Consider the following 24,730-nt stretch of genomic DNA (forward strand, 5'->3'; position numbering starts at 1 on the left):
GGAATTATATGTTCATTAACACATCCACATCCTCTCAAAGTTGTCAGCACCATTTGGTATTCTACTGCTCTTACTATGGATATCTATAGCTTATCTGAGACTTAGATATCAAAGGACCAGAAGGCCCTGACAGCAAGACCTAGTTGGCTTCCCCTGATTTAGCACATAGTCTCAGGATGTGATTTTTGGTTAGTACACGATAGACTTTACAAATTATGCTCCTTCGATCTTTCGGAGATTCTATATGTTTATGACTTCCAGGTTCCCCTTTGTATCCTTACTTCCTGCTACTGTTAATTTATACTGGCTACTTATAAACTTACTATACTTACTAGAAGGGGGAGGCACCAAGGGAAACAGCACAAGAAACAATTTTAACATAGTGATGATAATAATAATAATAATAACAACAATAACAATAATTGCTAACATTTATATAGCATTTTAAAATTTACAAAGCATTTAATAGACATTACTTAATTTTATCCTCACAATAACCTTGGGAGCTGGGTGCTATTAGAAGAGGTGAAGTGACTTGCTCAGGTCACATAGCTAGTAAGTGTCTGATGCAGGTTTTGAACTCAGGTCGTCCTCACTCCATTTCTAGAACTCAATCAAGCAGAACCAATATGGCAACATGCACTGGTATGCAAATGATCACTCCTTTTAACCCAGTGATTCTTCCTAGGACTTTGTTCCCCAAACATCAACTCAAATAAAAAAATATTTTGTGAATTTGTGTTCTCATGGATGTGCATGTTTCCATCAGTGTTGGAAACTGCAACCCTTTATGCCCATCCTATTAAACATTTGCTTAGTCTTTCTAGAAGTTTGTCTCAACCTGTTGGGACCTTCCATACTTTTAGCTACTATTATAACACAGCACTGTCCATGAGGACATCTGTCCCTTACTCTCTCTATGTGAGCACTTTAATTTAATTTAATTTAATACAATTTTTTGTACCTTTTAGAGTTGCTTATTACAATCTGTTCATACCCACCGTGTCTATTACCACCGTCTGTCACTGTCACTGAGTGACATCCATTGATGCTTCTTCAAAGACCACAACGTCTCGTAACTCACAGCCATACTTTAGAATGTGAGTATTAAAAAGATGGGTCTTTTTTTTTTTCAAGGAGAAATTTCAGTCACTAAAGGAATTCTGTAATTTCCCAAAAGCAACTCAAATTGCTTTCCTCTTTCTGTTTAATTCTAGATCCAACCGACTATTTGCAATGTCTGTCCACGACAGATTTATTTATAATGAATGAGCTCTCAACAGGTCGCTTGTCTCACTGTGTGTCATAGTCTGAACAAAGAGTATTCTTCATCCACTTGTCTTTTCCTGTGTGGATGGTAAGGCCAAACTCTTCTGAGTTGCTACTGATCTCCTCCAAGGGGTTACTGGGCTAGACTCACAGTCCTGGATGTGCTTACAGAGGAGGTGGAAATAACGCTAAAGAGAACAAAGATGGAAAAGGCAGCTGGATTAGACTACATTGGCAGAGAGAAGACTTCTGCTGGAGGCAATAGTTGTGAGAGTCTTAAGGGGCTGACTGATTCACAAAGGGACCATAGGTGGGGGTGGGGGTGGAGGAGGGACAGCTAGGCGGCACAATGAATAGAGCACTGGCCCTGGAGTCAAGAGGACCTGAGTTCAAATCTGGCCTCAGACACAATACTTCCTAGCTGTGTGACTCTGGGCAAGTCACTTAACCCCAATTGCCTCACTAAAAAAAAAAAAAAAAAAGAAGATGCCTGAGAGAACCTTAGTAACTGCCAATCAATCTGCTTGCTTTTCCTGTAAATGACAATTTGAGCAGCAAAATTCACTGCTGCTCTATTTGTAATGACAAAAAAATTAGAAACATCCTTCAATAATTGGGAAATGGTTGGATAAATTACATTATTATAATAAATTATAAATATATTAAATTCTAAATTATATAATAAATAATGAAATATAAATATAAAATAAATAACAGAATAAATCACATATCAAAGTAGATTGATATAATTTACATGTTATTAATAATATATAATAAAGTAATAGTATGCTTATAATAGCATTATATTACTAATATAATATATTAATATACTTTACCATAAAATGATATGAAGTATATAAGAAAATACTAAAGGAAATTCTTCAAAGTGAAACCAGCTGAATCATAACTGCATATACAGTGATTACAACTATACAGAAGGAAGGAAGGGAGAAAGGTCAGGAAGTAGGTGGGGAAGGAAAGCAGGGACCTCTCATAATCAGAAGAGGACACAGAACAAAAACATTTTATGCTCTCACATACTGTTTGTTAATTTATGCAATTTCTCTTTGCTAAATACTAAAAGTTCATGGATTTTTTTGATTAATTATGGCTCTTGACAGTACTAAATTTATAATGATTTTTAAAGAATTATCACATGGTAAAAAAATCATAAACTTTCAGAAATCTTTACCCAGGTCAAAAAAAAAATCATTCTTTAGGCCATCTTTTAGGAACCATATTTAAATACAACAAAAGGAGAACAGGAAAAAATTAAACAAAGAAAACCACAATCTACCTTCATTCTATTATGGTATTAAGGTAAATTCCTTTCCCTTTTCCATCTAAAGTTTTTCTGGGCTATAATTAGCTAAAACCACTATAGTTAGTAAGGCTCTAGAATGTAGTAAGGTGCTCATGGACTATAAAATGTAATTTTAAAAAAACACGAAACTTTACAGATGACAAAAGTTCAAAAGGAAAGATTCACAAGGTTAAAAAAGATGATAATTTGGGAAAAAACAAAAGGCATGCTCTCTAACCATAGGTATCCCCCAGGCTTCTGTCCTGGGTCATTGCCCCATTCTCTCCTGACACAGCTGCCACCCTGATACAGGCTTTCATCACCTCATGCCTGGACTATTGCGATAACCTGCTGATTGGTCTGCCTGTCTCAAATCTCTCTCCACTCTAGTCCATCCTCCATTCAGCTACTAAAATGATTTTCCTAAAGCCCTGGTCCCCTACTCAATAAACTTCAGTGGCTCCCTATTGCCTCCAGGATCAAATACAAAATCTTCTGTCTGGCATTCAAAGCCCTTCCTAATCCAGCCCTTGTCTTTCCCGTCTTCTGTGACGCTAGTCTCCTGGTTGTTCCAGGAACAAGACATCCATCTCTACTCCAGGCATTTTCTCTGGCTGTCCTCCATGCCTGAGATTTCCCTCCTCATCTCTGCTCCTTGGGTCCCTGGCTTCCTTTAAATTCCAACTAAAATCCCATCTTCTATGGGAAGCCTTTCCCAACCCCTTTTAATTCTGGTGACTTCTCTCTTCTAATTAGTTCCTATATATATACTGAACATAGCGTGCTTTGTACATATTTGTTTGCACAGTGTCTTCTCTATTAGATTGTAAGCTCCTTGAGGGTAGGGACTATCTTTTGATTCTTCTTGTATCCCCAGTGCTTAGCACAGTGCCTGGCACGTATAGTAAGCATTTAGAAATATTTATTGATTATCATATCTATTAATGCCTTTAACAAGCTGAATTTAGATGACCCATATGAACATACATAACTTATATGGGTAACACATAGTTTTCATAGGAAATACACAATTTGATCCTCCTTTGAGGGAAATAGGTAAGGCGCACCATGCCACTAAATTCTCAGTGTGCAAGGGCAGATGGGTGTTAGAAGACTAACCTTTTTTTTTTTTGCAAGCCTCTGTCCATGTCCAAATTATATTTATTCAAAGATATCCCTGACTATGTAAAAACAGCATCTCAAAACCTTTCCTTGTTTAGTAAATGTAGAAAATCAAAGAGGGTGAACACAAAGAACCAGCATGACTTCAAGGATATTTCATGCCAAACCAACTTTGTTTTCTTTTCTGCCAGTCAGCAATATAGTAGATCAGGGGAATGCTAGAGAGTTTGCCTCAATTTTAATAAAACATTCGATAAATTATCTCATACTATTCTTTTGGGAAGGATGGAGGGACCCAAATTAAATATAATTGGGACTTGTAGAACGGCCAAACTCAAAGAGTAGTCATAATTAAAAATAATAATTTTAATTGGTATGAAACCAGGGCTCAAGGTATTTGTTTGACTTTCCTCATTTGGTCGAGGATAAGTTGGCCTCAATTTCATTTGCATAACTTTCCTTAGCGGTTACCCTGCCACAGGTAAGGAACCTGCGGCCTCGAGGCCACATGTAGCCTTCTAGTTCCTCAAGTGTGGCCTTCTGACTGAATCCAAACTTCACAGAACAAATTTATAAGATATAACTTACAATTTTCTCCTTATAACAGGATTTGTTCTGTAAAACTTGGGCTTAGTCAAAAGCCCACACTGGAGGACCTAGAAGGCCACATGTGGCCTTAAGGCTGCAGGTTCCCCACCCTTGCATGCTTCTCAAGGATCACTGTACACTTCTTGATTGTGTAAAGTGGGGAGTTGGCAAGAGTTTGGGAGAGAAGAGACCCTAGGTCTTCTGGCTTCCAGCTTTAAGTAAGGATGCTGTACCTGGGATATGTGAGGCCCTAGGCAAAAAATTTGGGGGGGAAGTGTCTCTGTCTATATAAATAATTTGATTTAAAATGTATTACAAAATTCCTGGACTCTTTTAAGTTATACAGATGTATCATTATGCCACAATGTAAAGTAAAGTAACTATAAGAAATTTTTTTAAAAATTTAATTTTAATATATTTTCAAAAATGGTTCTATTGTATTCAAAATTCTCACTAACATGTTTGAGATGGAAATCACTTGACCTCTGGCTTTCTTTGTATATTAAATGCACAACTTGAAAATATAGGACAATTGGACATCCCGAGACAAACTTTCCTGGGACAAAGAGAAAAAGGAGATGATTTCATAAAATTCCAGACATGCATGCATGCATGTATGTGTGTGTGTATATATATATATGTATATATGTATATGTATATATATACGTGTGTATATGTGTGTGTGTGTGTGTGTGTGTGTGTGTGAACCTGTTAACCATTTAGTGATCATTTGAGTAATTATTGTAATCCAGGCTTCTTTATTTCACTGCTCCAAGGAAAATTTATAAAGGTTTTGATGCTAGCTTAATATTTTATATTATATTATGATTAATTAATAATTAGCGATCAATAGTAAATAATTAATTAATAATTAACTACATTTTGATTAAAATCACTGCTCATTTTCAAAATTTTCATTTTAAAATAATTTTAAATCATATATATATATGTATGGATGTGTATATATGTACATATGTGCATATTTTTTTATACAGAGAGAGGGAGAGTAAGAGGAGAGAGTTCTGCTAACTTCTGATGCCCATTCAAATGAAAGATGTAATTTTAAAGACCTAAACAAACAAGCAAGGAACAATTTCATTATGTTTATTAATAACATGACTCAGTTCAGTTGAATTGCACGTAGTTAGATGATTTAAGAATGATTTCTGCATTTGGCTTCAAGTTTGTTTATATTTTATTTAAGTCAGTATATGCTTTTGGGATCACACACATAAGCCTGGAGGAACTGAAGTAATTTTAAGATATAATCATTTTCCCCTAATTTCAATTTAGTATAATTTGTCCCTTTATCGCACTTTGCGGCTTTTTTATATTTAGATTTCCCCCTCCTTCTCTTTATGTTTCTGTGTATATGTGTATCTATAGAAATATCTGTATATGTATATATAAATGCATATATACACGTGTATATAGAAATATTTATGTATGCACATACAAATGCATATATACACATACGTATGTACATACATATATTCTTCCATAGTAATAATATTATTTTGTTCTTTTGTCTGTATACTATAAATGTCTTATTTGTTTACAAAAACACAGCCAAAAGATGTATATGTTTCATACTTTATAGTACTAAGAGGTTTTTTTTTTTTTTTGGTATACATAACTAGATATTATACCAACCTGGTGGGTTGCCTCTGATACACTTCTTAACCCATTTTGTTCTGGTACTGAGAAAACGCTATTTTACACAAACATATTCACCATTTGTACTAGGATTGCATGTACCATGGCTAAATAATCAATGCAGCCATACTTGCAAAACAGCTTCTCTATGTTTCTAGTGACATTTATAAGTCTACTGGAACAGGATATACTTTGTTCTTAAGCAATTTTATGAGAAGTAAAGAAAATAAATTTTTTAATGTTTGCAAACTCGAATACAGAAATCCTCTTATATCATGAGCAAGTTAAGACTCCACAAAACCCTTCCCAAAGGTCAATTCATTTCATGTGTAGATGAAGCCAAGAACATACAGGATCCCTATTCTGGAAAAGAATCACAACTTGTATCTAAAGAAGTCTGAAGACACTTTTGAGTTAGCCTGGCCATTCTGAATATAGAACAGATATGTCATTTCACAGCAGCAGTTAATTATAACGCTCAGGCCAGCTTGGAAGACCAAATGTGACAGAGTCTAGAATGGCAGAGAGAATCTGACCACAAAGAAGGGCTATAAATAAATCGAGTCAGTTCCTAAATAAAAGGTGACAAAATCCCTCAAAAATACTAAAGACAAATGGCGTCAATACCTGGCCGGGTGCTTCTAAGTAAACGAAAGGGCTTTTCCTCTACTCTCCGATGCCAGCTCCACATGGAGGCCCTTTGAGCCTGGTAGACCGAGCAGGTGCTGCTGGTGGAAGCTTCTCCGTGCCTGCACATTTGAGACAGCCTCTTTTATTATCTCTTGGCTCACTGTTATTCCTCCCGTGACCCCATCACCCAGAAATGGAAACTATAACCTCTCTTCTTAGTATCAATGGGGTCTCAACACTATTAACCTTAGGCAAAAAGTACTGTAACACCCAAACTGTGATTTGGATTCGGGCAGATCAGTGACAGAGAAGCACAGGGGCAGCCAAGGAGAAACACTAACCTCCAGGGACTAAGGCTTCTCAAGTTGGACTAAGTTCTATAAATGGAGGCTAAGGCAAGATCAGGTCAGAAGGGCAGCGAATCTGAAAATCCAAAAGAGAGTGATGTGCGCTCACCAAATCCTGCCTGTGCTAACTCTGCACTAATGGCCCAAGTGTTTACAACTGCATCTTTCTCATTTGGAATAGAAGTCAAGAAACTTTTTTTAATAATCTTCCTCAGATTATATGGCTAATATAAAGAAAAGTCTTATAGAATTATAGTATTTATCCAAATCAATATAATCTATGTTAAAGAAAAACAAAAAATCTGGTTCCTTCCAAACTAAGTTGTTTATCAAAATATACACACATATCATAAACATTTATATAATAATAATATTATATATGTATGTGTGTGCATATATATATATATATGTATATGTGTATGTGTGTATGGTATACACATTTATGTATTTTTCCTTCAGGGATCATAGATTCCAGAGCTAGAAGGAACTTCAGAGAATTTCCAGTCAGTTAGTGAAGAGGCATTTATTAAGCACTTACTGTGTACTGGCTGTGCTGAGCTTTAGAGATACAAAGAAGACAAAAACAGTCCCTGACTCTCTTTTTACAGATGAGGAAAGGTGAGTCTCAATGAGGTTAAATGATTTACCAGTGTCACATAAGCCAGGTCCTTTGACACCAGGCTGGGTTCTGTCCACTGTACCATATTATATCCCTAATTGATGCTCCCCAGTTTTGAATCACAACTACAGATTTTGTTTCTTCCTTCAAAAGTCACATAAATGAGGATTATTGAACAATGAGACCCTTGCTGATTAAGGCCTAGTGCATTTCCTAAAATAAATTCCATATATTATTAACATTCTGGAAGTTGCTGCCTCTTGGTAAAGTATTTCTCTTTTCTTCCAAATTAAAGGAGATTTCTTTATTTATTTAACTGGAAGGTTTTCCGATCAAAGACACTGCCAACTCTCCAACTCACTCCCATCTTCTCCTGTTTAATACTGGAGGGTAGTGACTTTTCCCTTGTTTTCTCCAAAAGGACTTTCACCTTCACCTGACTACTTCTGCTCTCCAGGCTTGTTGGAAAAATGCTTGGTTGCAAAGGAATTCTAAATACAGCCAAGTTTTACTGGCTTCTGTGTGATTGATCCTACTTGTCAGTTCTTCTTTATAATGAATGCGATACTGAAACTTCATTGTGATTAGGAGCCATTCATGTTATAATAACCTAAGTTACGCTGCCTAAGTTCACATAGTCTGCTTCAGGGGTAGGATTTGAAAACATGGCCTTTTTTTAAAAGGTGAGTTGTTGGCAACAGAGATAGGCAATTTCATATTCTTTTTTTTTTTTAGTACAAAAATGTTCATGTTCGTGTTTACCAAGTACAGAATAACAAATAATGACAGTTAGCATTGATATAGAAAATTAAGGTTTGGAAAGCACTTTATAGATATTATCTCATTTTATCCTCACAACCACCCTGGGAGGAAAGTGTTATTATTATCTTCATTTTACAAACGAGGAGACTGAAACAGACTTGCCCAGGATCTGTCAGCAGGCAATCACATCAGGAGACTTACGTGAAAACTAGGTTTATTACAAGAGAAATGAACATGTATGTAGAACCCAAAAGGTTCCCAGTCTTTACAGAAGTTTGTATATTTATGACAGTACAACAAAAGAAGGAGAAAACGGGAAGGGGTATGGCATGGGAGGGGAAAGGTGCAGTAACCCCTCCCAAAGGAGAGGAACAGGGCAATGGCAAAAGCCGCCTTCTTTTCCCTTGGGAATTGCTAGACCAGAGGTTCTCAAACTTATCTGGCCTACCACCCCCTTTAAAAAAAAATTACTCAGCACCCCTCTGGAAACCTACTTTCTTTAACCCTTTAATTATTTTTTTTAAATTTGCATCACTTCAAAAAAAAATAAAATATTTTTTTAAAAAAATGATGCATCTTAAATGTAATTATTTATTGTAAATTTGTGGGTTTTTTCCTGCATTGAAATTTTGATGATGCAATATTGCGTCATGTAACCATATAGTATTGTATTATAAACAAGTCATTACACGCACATATTCCTGCTGATTGCATGCCAGACTTCCCAACAATACATGACACACTCACCCACCAACACTTGCTTGTTAAGGCCTATTGGCAGACTTGACCACTGATTGGTTATAACTGGCATTTTGTGTGTTTATTTGGAAAATAATGTAATCACTATCGACTTTAACTCTGTTATACAACAGATGAAACACGTACGAACAGTTTTTCAAAATTTTCTTCTCTTCTTTCCTTTGCTTCCACCACCCCCTTATTTTTATTCAATACCCCTCCTAATTGCACCTGAGGCTACTACTGCCCCCCCTGGATTGTTCTAGCGCCCCCAAGGGGAGGCATTGCCCACTTTGGGAACCTAAGAATGAAGATAGGAGGGTCTGCTTATGAGCAAAGGACCACAGCCCGGCACAGACTGGCTGGTACCCATCTTGCCTCCCAAGGACACAGAGGGAATCCAGCTTGGAGTGCAAACAACACTTATATCAGCTCATGGGGAGTTTCACCTTTAACACATTCAGGGCCTCCAGCGTGGTGTGGGTCTAGTGTCTCTGGAAAATATGGCAACTCAAAAAGACAAGTTCAGGGGACCCCTTAAGAGCCCTTAGCAGGTAACAAAACTAGTGTTTGAGGTCAAATTTGAACTCTGGTTTTCCTGATTTGAGGTCCAGCAGTCTATCTGCCATGCCACCTAGAAGCTTCCTAAAAGAAAAATATATTTAAAATAAAACACACACAAGTATATACAGGCAAAGTAGATGCAAAGGATAAAATGGGATACAGATAAAGATCAAGTGAATGAGCTGTGTTTTTACGTTGCATGAGGGTGAACAAGGAAGCAGAGTTCACAGACCTGTGACAGTTTTGCCAGATACTATTTCTACAAACCCCAACTTTGTAAATAATTAAATAAATTTTAGAAAAAAGGAAAAGACGTTAACTTCTTAAATAGCAGGTAAAGGTTTGGAAATCACTTTGTAGACATTATCCCATTTTATCCTTCCAACCACCCTAGGAAGTGAGTGTTATTATCTTCATTTTATAAATGAGGAAATTGAGGCAGGCTTGCCCAGGGTCACACAGCTACCAAGTGTCTGAGGCCAAGTCTGAGGCCAAATTTGAAGTCAAGAAGACCTGACTTGAGGTCCAGCTGGGGAGATTAGGAAGGTCCTCCTACAAGAAGAGGTTCCAGAACAATGTTCTGAAGGAAGCTATAGCAGGGAGCAGGGAGGAGACCCCAGGGAAGGGGGCAACCTGTGGGGATGGGGTGCCACGTGTGGGCAATAGCAAGTCGGCCAGTTTGACTGGAATGCAGAGGACGTGGGTGGGCGTGTAGGTTGGAACAAGACTGTGAAGGGCTTTAAATGACCAAGGAATCTGGGGTTTATCTTCTAGGTAAGATGCCACTGGAGCTTGTGTTTCTGTAGCTATTTCATTTGGCTGCGTCCTGGCGCATTTCTAGTCGTCCTGATCTATATCGAGCCATTGGACCCAGATGACTCTGGAGGACAAAGTGAGGCTGGTGACTTTGCACAGCCCTGCCTCACTTATATCCGATTCGCTTGCAAGTCATGGCATCACCTTCCTGATGTCATGGTCCTCTTCAAGAACTAAGGACAAAACAGCACTTAGCTGTATGTTATGCGCTTTACTGTTAAATACAGGTTAGCTATTTTAGGCCCTTGGTTAAATCTTACTCCAGAAAAGGAAGTCGCTTCAGAACTGACTTTTGCAGAGATCAAAGAGAATAGAATGAGTCCTAATATCAGAAAATTCTTTCTAACCTTTCTCTTTCTTTAACACTGTGGGATATGCATTATTATTTTACAGTATAGTATTTAGCTTCTCAACTCCAAAACTGATACTGTTGTGTTGATTTTTTTCTTTATCATTTAGTCTGATTTTTATCAATATGCCAATGACACATTTATATTTTTCATATGATCATAGATCATAATTTTAAAGCTGAAAATGACGTTAGAGGCTTCAAAGTTTTCCAGAAGAAATTTACTCATTTGCTCAGCCAGACTAAATAACTATCATTTCTTTCTTAACGAAGCTAAACTAGAGGGTGGTATATCATAGGAACATAGATTTAGAGCTGGAAGAAACTTTCCAGTCAATCTAGTCCACCCCCCTACTTATAGATTTTTTATTTTCTGGGTCTCTCGGATACCAAGGATGCTAAGTGATCTGGTTTTAAGATGTTTTTTGAATCAAGAGTCCAAAGGAGGGTAGAGCCAATATGATGCAGTAGCAAAAGGAATACAGCAAGCTCCCCACCTCCTAGGCCATGACTCTTCCAAATAGATCTACCCCTAATCCTGATCAGGAAATCCAAGAAAAAAAATCACAGTGAGTCATTTTTCTAGCCTAGGTCATGTAAGGAAACGAAGGTCTTGCAGACCCTGCAGATGGAATCTGGTCAGGAGTATACTAAGCAGAATATTCCTGCCCTAACAGAAGCTGGGTGCCAGGGCAAGGAGAGGCCTACAAACCAGCAGGATCTAATTGCTCCAGAGACTGACTGGGCGTAGGATATGGCAGGCCTTGGTGGAGCAGCATAAATCCAATTTATCAAACCCATTTCTTTTAGGAACTTCACTCCCTCCCTGGCAGATAGATCCCCATCTTCATGCTGGCTGCAAGCGGAATTTGTCCAAGTGCAAATGACTGGCCCACAACTTCCCCTCATCCTGGATGCACCCGTATGCACCCGTCTCCTCCTCCGTGCGCCCTCAATCTATGACCCAGAGCAGGGTAATGAGCAATAGGTGCCAGCTGGTACCTGCTCCTCCATGCTGCACAAGGCTAGGTCCCTTGATGCTGGTTTGTAGGCCTCTCCTTATCCTGGCGCCCAGCTTCTCTCAGGGAAGGAATATTCTGCTTAGTACACTGACTTCAGGCATGGGTCTCCCTCACTACACAATAATACAGGCTGTGGGCTGATCAACTGGTGAAATTTGAAGTTGGGATAGTTGTGACTTGGGCAAACGCTGCCCAAGTGTTCATGCCCAGAGTGCGCTGACATATCACCAGGCACTTAGGAAATGAAGGGAAGAGTCACAGAGCCCACCACAGTCCTGCCAGGGGATGCACAGGGGCACGATGCCATCCATGCCCAGGAAGGAACTTTGAGTGTGGCTCCTGAAACATGGGATTGATAAGAAAGCAATTGATGGTCAGACCATGGGGATGACAGTGAAACTGTACCAGGAAATTAAGCACCAGGGTACTAGGGGGCCCCACGCAAGCCTGAGGCATCCTCCAAAACACCTGGATCATTCAGGGGAAGATACAGAAGGCAGTCCGTGGTGGGGAGGAGTGCTACGGACTCTTAGAGCTGCTCAAGTTATCCATGCAGTTAACATCACATGATATCAGGTACCTGGGAGTGGGGTGGGTGGGAGATGAAAGCGATTTCTCCTCTAGTAATAGAGATGAAAGAAGTTGGAACACTTTGTTATACCAGACTCCCTGGCAAAAGCCCTGTGCTAACTGTAAGGAAGGCAGACGGAACCTGGGAACTTAGAGTGGACGACAAGGAGAGGAACAAAGTCATCATGGTGCTCCCTAGCTGCTGCTGATTTCAGTGCTGTAGGTCTCGCTGAATAGGCAGAGGCGGGAAGCTGGGGAAAGAGAAGATCTTTTGGGCCTCCCTCAGTCATTGAAGAGGTAATATAACTGGTAGTTTCAGTTTGAAGTCATTGTTTAAAGATGTCTGCAAGTAAAGGACATCTCCACTTGATTTATCCCTTCTCTGACCCAGCTCAGTTCATTCTCTCTCTCTGTCTCTGTCTCTCTCTCTTTCTCTCGCTGTCTCTCTCTCTCTCTTCTTCCATCCCTCCCTCTTTCTCTATCAAGTCTTGTATAGAACTGAGGATAATTCTCCTTTCCTGATATGGCTACTTACCTCATGCCGTCCCAAATCTTTTCTCTTACAGACTCTACCCCCTATAAAGTTCTCAGGGATGGCTCAAGGACACCTTTTGGTTCAAATTTCAAGATAGTCTATAGCACTCAGAGCCAAGGGGGAATGCTCGTCCCTCTGAACTACAAATCCCAGAACGCCAATCAGGTCTCGAACTCCTATTTCAGTGAACGTAAGGTTTCCCTGGATACTGAGAAACAAGTTTCTGGTTCACACTGACATTTTAGAATCTAATTGTAAAACGGTGGGACATTCACAAGTCCAAATATTGGCTCTTCAGCTGCTGGGAGCTGAGTGAAAGGAATGAGCTTGTTCTCTTCTTTAGCAGGGCACAACAATGATGTCTGACAGCTTCACATTCTGCTGTGACAAATCAACTTGATGAATCGGAATTTCTAAGCACAATACAATCCATCTCCATGGGACCAGTAATTTCCTAGCAGAAATAAATTCAAATAGAAAAAAGACAAGGAAAGCAAGTGGCTTCTTTAACCTCATTATTTACATAACCACAGAACTTACGCAGAACTGACCTAAGGCCCTGCGAGGACCCCACCCTGAAGCTCACCTCTTAGTGATGTTAATCATCTACCTGAACTCACTCCTCAATGATTAACACTTCTGCCATGCCATACCCTCCCCGTCCCAGTGATTTTTCAAGCCTTAGCTGTCTTTATTCAAACTCCAATCTTCATCCCCCGCTCCCTGTTCCCTTACAGCCATCCCCCACCCCAAAGCCTGCAATCTCCCACTAAAAGCTACCCATCCTTTCCATTGTGATCTCTAAAATGCTTGCTCATTAGATTAACAAACTCTCCTTCATCTTAAATAGTTGCCTTTCCTGCCCTTTTCATCTCCTGGCTCTCCTGGAGACCTGTCTTTCTCCTGATGACACAGCCTCCTAGCCACACTTTCCAGAAATGGTTGCACTCACTCATTTTTCCTGACTCACTGGTTGAGGTGGGGGAGTTGGGATACTTCCTGGCTCCCCATTGCCACGGCCAAGTTCACCCTGTACTGTCACCACTCAGTAACTTCTCCTCTGTTGAGGGTTACATAATCTGTATTTTCCAGCCAGTCAGAATCTCAATAACGTTGTCTCCCAACCTGGAGGGCACTGCCTTTCTCTCCTTAATGAGTTTACTGTCTAGCTCAAAGTCCCTCTTCCCTCCTCAACTCCTAGCTCCATACTACAGGACTTCAACATACATACTGATACACCATCAAACACCCTTGGATCAAACCCTTCTTCAATTTATTTATTTCACGTGACCTATTCCTCTACCCCACAACAGTTACACACAGAAATGGTCATAATCTTGATCTTGCTAACATGAACTTCACTTTCATCTAAACTGGTCAAAGGAGCGAAGAACATACACAAATATTTGGGTGCAGACATACACTTCACGTGAACACATTCCTCAATCATCCCTCTTTATAAAGACTAAGCATGAAACAGAGGAAGAAAAATATAAGAGAATAGGATGGAGGGAAATACACAATGATCCTAACTATGAGTGGGAATGAATGGGAATAGGACTGAATTCATCAATAAAATTGAAAAGGATAGCAGAATAGATTAGAAAGCAGAATCCAACGACATGTTGTTTACAAGAAATGCACTTAAGACATCGAGATTCCCAGAATCAAAATAAGGGATTAGAGCAAAATCTATTATGCTTTGACTGGACTAAGAAAAAAAAACCCAATATTATCATGATCTCAGTCAAAGCAAAAACAGACTTAATTGGAAGAGATAAACAGGGAAACTGAAAGGTACCACAGACAATTAACTCATATCAATACTGAACATGTATGTACCAAATGGCATGACATCTAAACACTTAATGAAAAAGTTAAATGAGTTGCAAGGAGTAATAGACAGTAAAACTATAATAACAGAGGACCTCAGTGTAGCACTTTCAGACCTAGACTATTTGTCTAACACAAACAAAACAAATTAAGGACTAGAACATAAAAAAAAAATTTGATGGGGTAAAACTGGAGATTATTGAATGTAAAAATAAAGAAAACACACATTTCTCATCTGTGTATAGAACCTTAACCAAAATTGGCTATATATCATAACAAAAAAACTGCAAAAAGAAATGGAGAAAGGTAAAAACACTGAAAACATGTTTTACTGGTCACAAAGGTCACAGAGGTTTTAAGTGGGATTGAGACATGGGTACTCTTACTCTGCAGCCAGAGCTGTTTCCACTGCATCATGTCCCCAAAATCAATCAGAAGCTTAGAAAATATTTGTTCTAGGCAACAGCACAACTTCCCTGATAAGATGTAAAGATAAATTTTTAATCTTTAAAAATTAAATCTAGAGTATGAATGAACTGCATTGTAAGAAACTGCAATGTAGTTCACAAATGTTTATTTTCTTCAGTCATTAACTGGGAAATAATCATGTGTGTTGACCATGAAACAGTAACCTATTCTCAGAAGTTGAGATTTCTGCTGAATTTCAGCTTATTGAAATCAATAATGGGCTGGTATTGAAATTTTCTAAGCTTTCTCATTCTTGCCTTCCTCTTTCTTTTTGAGCCTTGAGCTCAACATGACAGGAATCAAAGTACAGATGAAGTTTTTTGGCAGCTTCTTGTCTCTTATCACACATCTTCCCGATGCCATTAAGTTCTGCTACAATTGAGATTCTTTTGAGATTGTGGTGTTCTATGAGTGGCAACTATATAGCATCACATTGTTTTTTTAAAGGTGGCTTTTATATCAGCAACTATCTTGGGATCTCCTAAAGCACTGTGCAATTTTCCAAAATAATTCCCTCCAGTCCTCTAGTATCCTTTGGCAGAATTATAGTCCTAGCTCATTAAGCACCTGTGGCTATTCTCTAAATATATATCTCTATATCTGTCTATTTATCTATCTAGAAGACTAATTGTGATGGACTGCTGATTCAGTTATATGTAAAATATACATTTATAACTTTGACCATCAGATAACCACAGATGATGACACACAAGAAACTCTCTGAGCTCATGTGTAAAAATAATTGTCAGCTAAGCAGTGGATCAATGGTCAGTCTAGTGTTGGTGGAACTCCATTCCGGTGGACTTGTGTTTTACAGCTGGAAAACCCTGAGAAGCAATGGTTCCTCATTCCTCTCTTTCTCTCCCACTGCACTCCCCAACCCTCCACTGACCACATCATCAGACAGACTAGATTAGTAGCAGATGGTGTATCTAGAAGAGATGAGAGAAACTGGTCCAGCAGGAGATAACACATCCACCTGGGAGCAATGGCGAACTAATGAAAGACATCTTCAGAGAACATGATCCCCTATGGCAGGGAGAGGTCTGGACTCTAGCAGCAAGATACACGTCAGAGGAAATTCTGGAGAACTCTATGAAGGGAGAAATGGATTTCTAGTAAACAGGTGTTGTGGGCTGCCACATAGGTTCTCTACACACGTGCCTCACTACCTTTGTACTTTAAATTTGTGTTCACTCTTCCCATGGGGTCATATATATATATATATTTGTGACAGTGTGCCCTAGGGCTTATTTTTTTGGGGGGGGGATATTTTTGCTATCTTTCTTGTCATACCATCTTAGTGTAAGGTATTGTCCCTCAGAAGTACTGCCCTTTTCATATTTAGTATTTAGGGTAGAAAGGAGAAGAAAAAGTATTTCTGGATAAAGAAAAAGAATTGAATCAACTGATAAAGTATGTAAGGTACTGACTCTGTCTTAGATGAACATTTTTATGCCTGAAAGGAGCAGGAATATATTTTATTTTATTATTGTTTATACTTATTAATTAATATTTAATATATTAATATTAATTAATAATTTATTTGTTGGTATTAAATAATATTTCTTTAATGTATTGATGTTTGTTTTATATATTGTTTAAATATTATATATATATTTTTTATTAAAACCTGGAGAAAATATCAGATTTTAAGAAACATATTTTCAAAGACATAACATGAGATGGTGAAGGTGTTGAGAACTTAGAGCTATAGGATATTATGGCCCCTCACCTTTTTTGCATACAGCTATTTTAGGACAAGAGAGTAAAATAAAAAACAAAACAAAAGAATAGGAAATTGTAAAACTATTTGGAGAAGAAGATGATTAAAAAGTTCTATGGACTTCACACACAAAATTTGTTTCCTTTTAAGACAAAGGTGGCGCCAAGATACTTCAGCCTATCGAAGGATACACGTTCACAGAAAAATTATATATGTGCATATGTGTGTATGTATATATATGTATATGTGTATATATATATATATATATAAAAACACAGTGGATGACACTAAAAACTAGGGTGATCAGAAAGCCCTCTTGAAATAAGTAGCACTTGAGAGCCTTGAAGAAGGCTAGAGCTTCTAAGAACCAGAGACAAGGAGGATGAACATGCTAGGAAAGAGGGACAGCCTGTGCAAAGGGAATGTTGTATACAAGGAAAAGCTAATTGGGCTTGAACAAAGAGTATGAGGAAGGCAGTAACGTTGAAAGTATGGAAGGATAGCTGAAGCCAGATTATGAAGGTCTTTAAATGCCAAACAGGAGCTTATTTTAAAATTGGCTCCAGTCTGGCCTGTACATAAATGGAAAAGTGCCAGTAGTCAATAATTCTGATTTGAACATCTAGAACCACAATTTTAGAATTTCTAATTCTAAAAAGCCTTAATTCTAGTGTCTTCCCTCTGTTAATTATTTCCTATTTATGCTGCATACAGCTTGTCTGTATTTACTGGTTTGTTGTCCCCCAGTCCATTGGATTGTGAACTTCTTAAAGAATGGGACTGACTGTCTCTTGCCTCTTTTTGTATCCCTAGTGCTCAGCACTGTGCCCAGTCTGTGGTAGGCATTTAATAAATATTTATTCATATATTGTTAATATAATTTGTTAGTAGGAGAAAAACAGGCCATTCAAAGTGAATGAAGCAATACATCTATCTTGGACAGTCTAATGACTGTTATTTGGACAACCTGAGGAGCTGATTGATTTGATTGATGCGAGAGGCAACATTGAGTTTCAGCCCTAGGAAGAAGGATCCTATCCTTTAGAGAAGCTCTAGAGGGCAGCATTGCTATGTAATTTGTTTATGTTGTCCAACCATCTCCCTAGTCAGTCTAAATGGAATCTGTTTTGACAGGTTTACTTTTCTTCGGGCTGGCTTGCCAAATTAATGTATATGTTGGAGGAGAGGTGCCATTTTTCAGGTTTTTTTTTATATCACCTACAAAATTTTTAAACATTTTAAAACATGAATGTTTTCTAAAATTTCCAATTAGTTTTCTACAAAATGTTAACTCCATTTGTACCACATTTTCAGACTTATTGAATAAATTCAACAAATATTTATTAAATACCAAGTATGGTCAAAGTACTTAGGAAGATACAAAGATAAATAAGAGTAGTGATCTTTCAAAGACAGTAGATATTTAGTGTCTCACAGCATCAGGGCAGGAAAACTGCAAATGTTTTATAATCATCAAGCATCTCTGAACTACTATAATGGGATCCAAACAGAAAGGGCACTATTGCTTTGATTTTACTGTTCTGAATTTTACCAGTAATTGTCAATTCCTAGCAGAGGCAAGTAAGACAAATAAGTTTTTACACTTATCTTCTTGTTTACTGATTTAATAATAATATATTCACGGGCAGCTAGGTGGCACAGTGGACAGAGCACCGGCCCTGGAGTCAGGAGGACCCGAGTTCAAATCCGGTCTCACACCAGACACTTGACACTTAAGCTGTGTGACCCTGGGCAAGTCACTTAACCCCAATTGCCTCACAAAGAAAATAATAATAATACTAATAATACATTCATGTATAAGATTATATTTGTATTGTATTTCATCTTAACTGAATGAGATCAGGATACCATATATCCTCAAATGTGGGATAAGATGAAGATGTGATGTAGATATAAGAGTTTTAATTTTTGATGTTTTAGTAAACTTTATTTTGTGGAAAAGCAACAAGATTAGACTTTCCACTTGAAAACTGAGACACGTTATTGGCTTTCAAATGTATTCCATTGAGAAAATAAAGGACTCATGATAACTGCAATTGTTTTAGTAGCCTTAGAACTTCTGTAATTAAGCTAGTGAATACCAACAAAAAAGCCCACTTCAACATCATTTTCCTAACAGATGTATTTAAATTTTTATCCTGAAGGTGTGTGGGGTACAGAAACCCTTATCAATGAATCAAAGACTCAGAGATATTAGCAAAAAGAAAATTTCTTTTATTGACTTTCTCGAGAAAGGGCTCCCTCAGAGCACCAAAAAAATGGCACTGACGGAAGACAGCGCAGGTGTGTTCAGATCAACAGCTTATATAGGTCCTAGCCGCAATCCCCTCCTCAGCCCCCTCCTCAGGGCTCATTAATGCAAGCTCTGAGGGTACAAACTGTTCCCGGCAATCTACTCCAGCAACAAAGAACAAAGACACTTTCACAACCTGCCTGAAGACAAGGAAAGGTGGGAGGTTTTCTTTTTTTTCTCTTTAGGGTGAATAGTTTTAGAAAGGGAGGAGGAGGTCTGATAAAGTACAAGATGTGTTGAAAAGCGTGTTTCTTTACAAGGTCAACCCGCTGCAAGTGTTTCAACAGAACAAGAAACGATTAACTCCCTGAGGAGCCTTCATTCCTGAGAGATTCTCAGAGATCATCTCTCACAAAGGTAACAGGAAACTACTGAATTTCTCTCAGGTCCATTTGAATATTCATAGATGTCTATCCATACAAATGCCTAAATACACAGGCTTGGATATGTTTTAGTAATTGTCTTTAGGCTCAAACTGGATTGAGGATTGTACATACAGAATTGTTTTAATTAGTTATCAAGAAACATTTAAATCATGATTTTTTAAAATGAAAGTATAAAGAGGAAATAAATGCTACCCATCTCCTTCACAAAACAACTTAAACTATTGCACCTGCAGGTACATACATTATATGTACATGCCTTGAGAAAGGAGAAGGGGAATATTTGCGGTCCTCAGAATGACCAGAAATAAAGCTCCCTGTCAAACCACATAATAAGTCAGGAAGAGATCTTTAAAAACATTAACTTGACACTCTGGAAAACAAAGAATGACTCAATAAAATGCTCTGATTCTCCATGAGCAATATTTTAAAAATAATTTTACAAAGAAAAACAAAAAATTTAGTATTCTCTATTATTCACTCAGTAGAAATTGCTGCTTGCCCTAAGCAAATGACCAAAGATCACTTCCCCTCCTTCCCTTAGTTGGAAATAAGCTCTTTAGACACAATAGGTCTTTACAATCACACAATCCAGAAGCATTTAGCTTTAAGAAAAAGTTTGTCTCAATTTGTTGAAGCTTATACATTAGATGGACTGCTTGTTCAAAGCATTTCAGTATGTGAAAAAACACTTAAAATGATGTAAAAAGAAGTCTAAAGTATGGTCTAATTGCTTGGTTAAAAAGCCAGTTTTCAAATCAGGACAACTTTTGAGAGTTACTCATAATAAAATGGGTTTTAATATTGTATCTAAATGTTTACTAAAACTTCAAATCATAAAACTGAATCTTATTTTGCTAGTTTTTCTTAAACGACGTTGATTTTTGCCCTTTCTGTTTTAGCTCTCTGTCTCTCTCAGGACATATTTTGCTAAGTCGGGTCCTCAAGGATACTTTCAAAGATTCTTCCTCTACCTTATAGATAGGATTATCAATATCACATATAGTATTCAGTTAAAGACAGAAACAACAAATGGTATATGAAAACCAAAATTCTCAAAACTTTAAGTTACTGGGAGCTTAATTTGACATTCTTCCTATAGCTCTGATGTTTACAGAGTTAATTCTATAAAATTTGAACTGACTTTCACCACATGAACTACTTCTGGAAAACTAATGTGATTAGGTTTTGTAAGTCCCTACTAAACTACACTAAGTCTTATTACTAGCAGGTTTAAAGTGGTTTGTAACCTGGAGAGCAGATTTTTTACAAGTACCTCTGCAAATCTGCCCTAGAAATAAAGTCCATTCTGGGGCAGCTAGGTGGCACAGTGGATAGAGCACCGGCCCTGAAGTCAGGAGTACCTGAGTTCAAATCCAGCCTCAGACCAAACACTTGACACTTACTAGCTGTGTGACCCTGGGCAAGTCATTTAACCCCAATCGCCTCACCAAAAAAAAAGAAATAAAGTCCATTCTAACTACTGTTAACAGTTGACCCTGCAGTTAAAGACACCAACATGCTAATTCGGATACATGGACGAAATTTGTTGACAGTGGTCAAAGACCCTTCTGACATAAAATTTCCAGGGGAAAATATTTCCAAGAAGCAGACAACATCATGACATATACAACTAAACACAAAACAACACAGTTAAGAAACCCATTGTTTAAATAAACATTAACTGAATGTTGAACATGTATTTATCCAAACCTTTAATATTATCCAACATCTGAACTGCACTGGGAACTTAGGAGAGGTGTATTTTGAAGGGATATTCCCCCAAGGTGAATATTGTTCTAAGTATTTCGATTCACCCTACCGTAATATTATTAGTTTTGTTATTTAAAGTGATGCTCTGTACATGTTATACAAATGGCTAGGAACTGTACAAGTCAACATGGTTCTTGAAAAGATTCAAATTCTCTGAGTATATTATAATATAAAACAGTATCAAAAGGGGGATTGTAAGGATAAGTGAGGGTTAAATTGTAACACATCACAGTTTTAGGGAGATTAAAGTGTTAACATAGCATGGTTTTAGGGAGTAGTCTTCCATAATTCCTTAGCTCCTACCAAGAACAGTACACTTATGGACACCAGGCCTAAATAGATTGTTCTGTCATTCTTATGCCAATATTATCAATGCATCTAGATCATGATAAACTTGCCAACAAAGAAATAATGAGGTGACAGTTCTGAAAAATAGTTGCATTGAAATAAGTTCTGAGAAATATCATGTATAAGATGTTGTTTATACCTATAGAAGCTACTGCTCTGTTATCTATATTAAAAAAGAGTGCCATTGTAAATTTCTCCTTTAGTCTCTGGCAGGCTACCTACATGCACGCATATATTCTGACTGGTTCCTATTTTCCTCTTTTTGATAAACTATTATTTCAAGGCTTGTTTCTAGATAAGCTCATTTCAACCTAACACCTGAACCCTATGTTATCCCTGGAAACATAAATATCAAATGAAGGAGAGTGCTGTGTTTCCTTGTATTGATGTTTGGGATCTCCTGAACAAAAGCGTATCTGTATCAAGAGAACTTGTCATCTTTCTTCCTAACTCTCCTGTTTCTAGTAAGGACACCACCATTTTACCAGTTCCCCAACTTCACAACCCAAGAAACACTGAGTCCCCATTCTTTCTCCCCTCTCCCTCCATATCTAGTCTGTTGCTAAATCCTGCTGATTCTGCCTTCACAACATCCTGCTCTCCTCTGACACAGACATCACCCTGGTCCAATCGTTCATCACCTGCCCCCTGGACGACTCGACTGCAATATCCTACTGGTTGGCCTCTCTGCCTCAAGTCTCTCCCCACACCAGTCCATCCTCCAATCAGCTACTAAAGTGATTTTCCTAAAATTCAGGTTTGAACATGTCACCTCCTTCTTCAAAAAAACTGCAGTGGGACAGCTAGAAGGTGCAGTGAATAAAGATCCGGCCTTGGAGTCAGAAGGACCTGAGTTCAAATCCAGCCTCAGACACTCAACACTGACTAGCTGTGTGACCCTGGGCAAGTTACTTAACCCCGATTGCTTCACCATAAAAGCAAAAAAAACAAACAAACAAAACAAAAACAAACTCCAATGGCTCCTCTCACCTCCAGGATAAAATATAAAATCCTCTATTTGGCATTCAAAGCCTTTTATAAACTACTCCCTTCTTACCTTTCTGGTCTTCTGATACAGTCAGTTCTGCTATAATGCTTGTTTTGAAAACATGAATATGTTCCAACGCTATTGATGTATTCGGGAACAATTAGAGCAAAACTTGAATTCCGGGCTTGGAAATTCTCAATTTCATCTTCTAGAAACAGCTAGAAGGAAGAAAACTATACTACTTCATAATAACTCACAAGCTACAACCTGTCTGTCACTCACTTCAACAAACAAAATTCAGGTCTTTTTTTCAAGGTAAAATGCCACGTAGCTGCCTATAATTATACATCATTATATGAAAAAGTGAAATTGGGGGGTGAGTTTCATACACATCACATAATACAGTTTTTCTTTCTATTCGAGAGGAAAAGAGCAAATGGCTTTGAACTTCTTCGGTCAGCCAGTTCTTCAGCTTCTCTTGCTAAGCAGTCATAGCTCACCTAGCGTTTGGCATGCTTTTTTTCCCCCATACTATGTAGATGACAAATCCAACTAAGTTAAAACAAAAAATCCTCCCTCAGAGGGCTAGAAGGTGCCTCAAGAAGTCACAGAAGGAGGGAAATTAGCTCCTCTTAGAATCCTGATGATACCTTTGTCAAACTACTTGCATTCGGAAAAGTTAAAAAATTTTAAGCTGATAAAAGACAAGTCCTCTTTTTCATTTTGTCTAAGTCGTTTCATGGGAAATTACCATGTAGCTAGTTCCTAAGCATTACTGAAGTAATATTTCTGGCTTCTTTTTGGCATTTAAAATATCCCTTATTTTATCTCTCTTATGCCCGTGGTGTTTGGCCAGGCTACCACCTACCTGAAAGGTTCGGAAGGAAGAACTTCTTTCTCCTCTTGTCAAGTTTCTGGGAACCAGTCCAGCTGCTATAGACACTTTAGCTTCTGGATAAACTCCTCTGCACATATGGGACTTGTGTATGTGAATGTGGATCCTACGATCCAGAAAACTCTCCAACAAGACGGCCCTAAAACATGTCTCTGACCCCGCAAATGGAAGGTTGGAGGTAGTGCCTCTCTCCACCCAATGTTTTGCATGGGATAGAGTGCAGGGTAGAATTATGCACATGCAAGTACACACCTACCACGTGTAGCAGCTGCCATGTACTTATTAGTGGGTTGCAGAACACCGCACGTTGCAGCTACTGATGGGATGGCTGAATTCATGCCTCTGACCTGATCCCTTCCATCTCTATTGATAGAAAAGAAACACAAAGAAGAGCTAGGAGAGATTACCACGTGGATGGAAGCGGGCATCGTGGGCAAGCACACAGCACCGTCATTTGGGGGCCCGTGCCTCAGAGCACCAGGGAGGAAAGGCCAGCCACAAAGAGCAAAGGCTGGCCAATGGGAAGCCAGTCTGGAGCCTTTCTTCTCGCTTGAAGCTGAGCAGCCCTGCCTTACCAGGAAAATCAAGCAGCCGGCAGAGTGCGCCAGCTGTAACGTGATCACTAATTCGCCCTTTATCTTTCCAAAGCATTAAGGTCATCAAACAATGAGCAACTGCAGCTGCGGGCCTGCCTTACTCCTAAACCCTGGGGTTGGGGGAACAGGCAGGCAAACAAAAAAATGAAAGCGCAAGCTCTTAAAGGTACTTCAGCTAGGGGGGTTGAATGGGAATTTTTTATTTCTTTTTATTATTTGGGAGTCAGGGCCATTCCTCCTGCAATTTTTGGTTAACTAAAAGGCTGTTTTAATATAAATTTAACCCTATCCCATGGGATGTAAAAATTTTCTTAAGGCCTTAAGCTTTCTTTAGCGTAATGGCCAGAGGAAGGATCTCAGCTGTACATGACTCCTTGGCAACATGTAAACCTTCTTCCTCAATCAGCCTATTTGAGAATCCTCTAAATGTAGTTTAATCTACAATCTGACTTAGTTTACCTATAGAATGTTTCCTTAGGGGATGGGTGAGATTATGACTCTATTTAACTATTATTA

At 38.3% G+C, this 24,730-nt stretch overlaps 1 protein-coding gene across 2 annotated transcripts in view; it reads right to left on the reverse strand.

Annotated features, from left to right (window-relative positions):
• Nucleotides 1–24,730, reverse strand: part of ARHGAP24 (Rho GTPase activating protein 24) — a 94,791-nt gene that overhangs the window by 33,019 nt on the left and 37,042 nt on the right. The window contains exon 2 of one of the 2 annotated variants that reach the window (XM_027853446.1): nt 6,566–6,687. The exons of the other annotated variant lie outside the window; for it this stretch is intronic. Within the exon in view, the coding sequence (XP_027709247.1) occupies nt 6,566–6,629 (64 nt within the window). The 5' untranslated portion in view covers nt 6,630–6,687. The remainder of the gene's footprint in view (nt 1–6,565; nt 6,688–24,730) is intronic. 2 annotated transcript variants of the gene reach the window in all.

Source organism: Vombatus ursinus, unplaced genomic scaffold (assembly GCF_900497805.2).
Source record: "Vombatus ursinus unplaced genomic scaffold, bare-nosed wombat genome assembly UNPS02009975.1, whole genome shotgun sequence".
NCBI classification, from domain to species: domain Eukaryota; kingdom Metazoa; phylum Chordata; class Mammalia; order Diprotodontia; family Vombatidae; genus Vombatus; species Vombatus ursinus.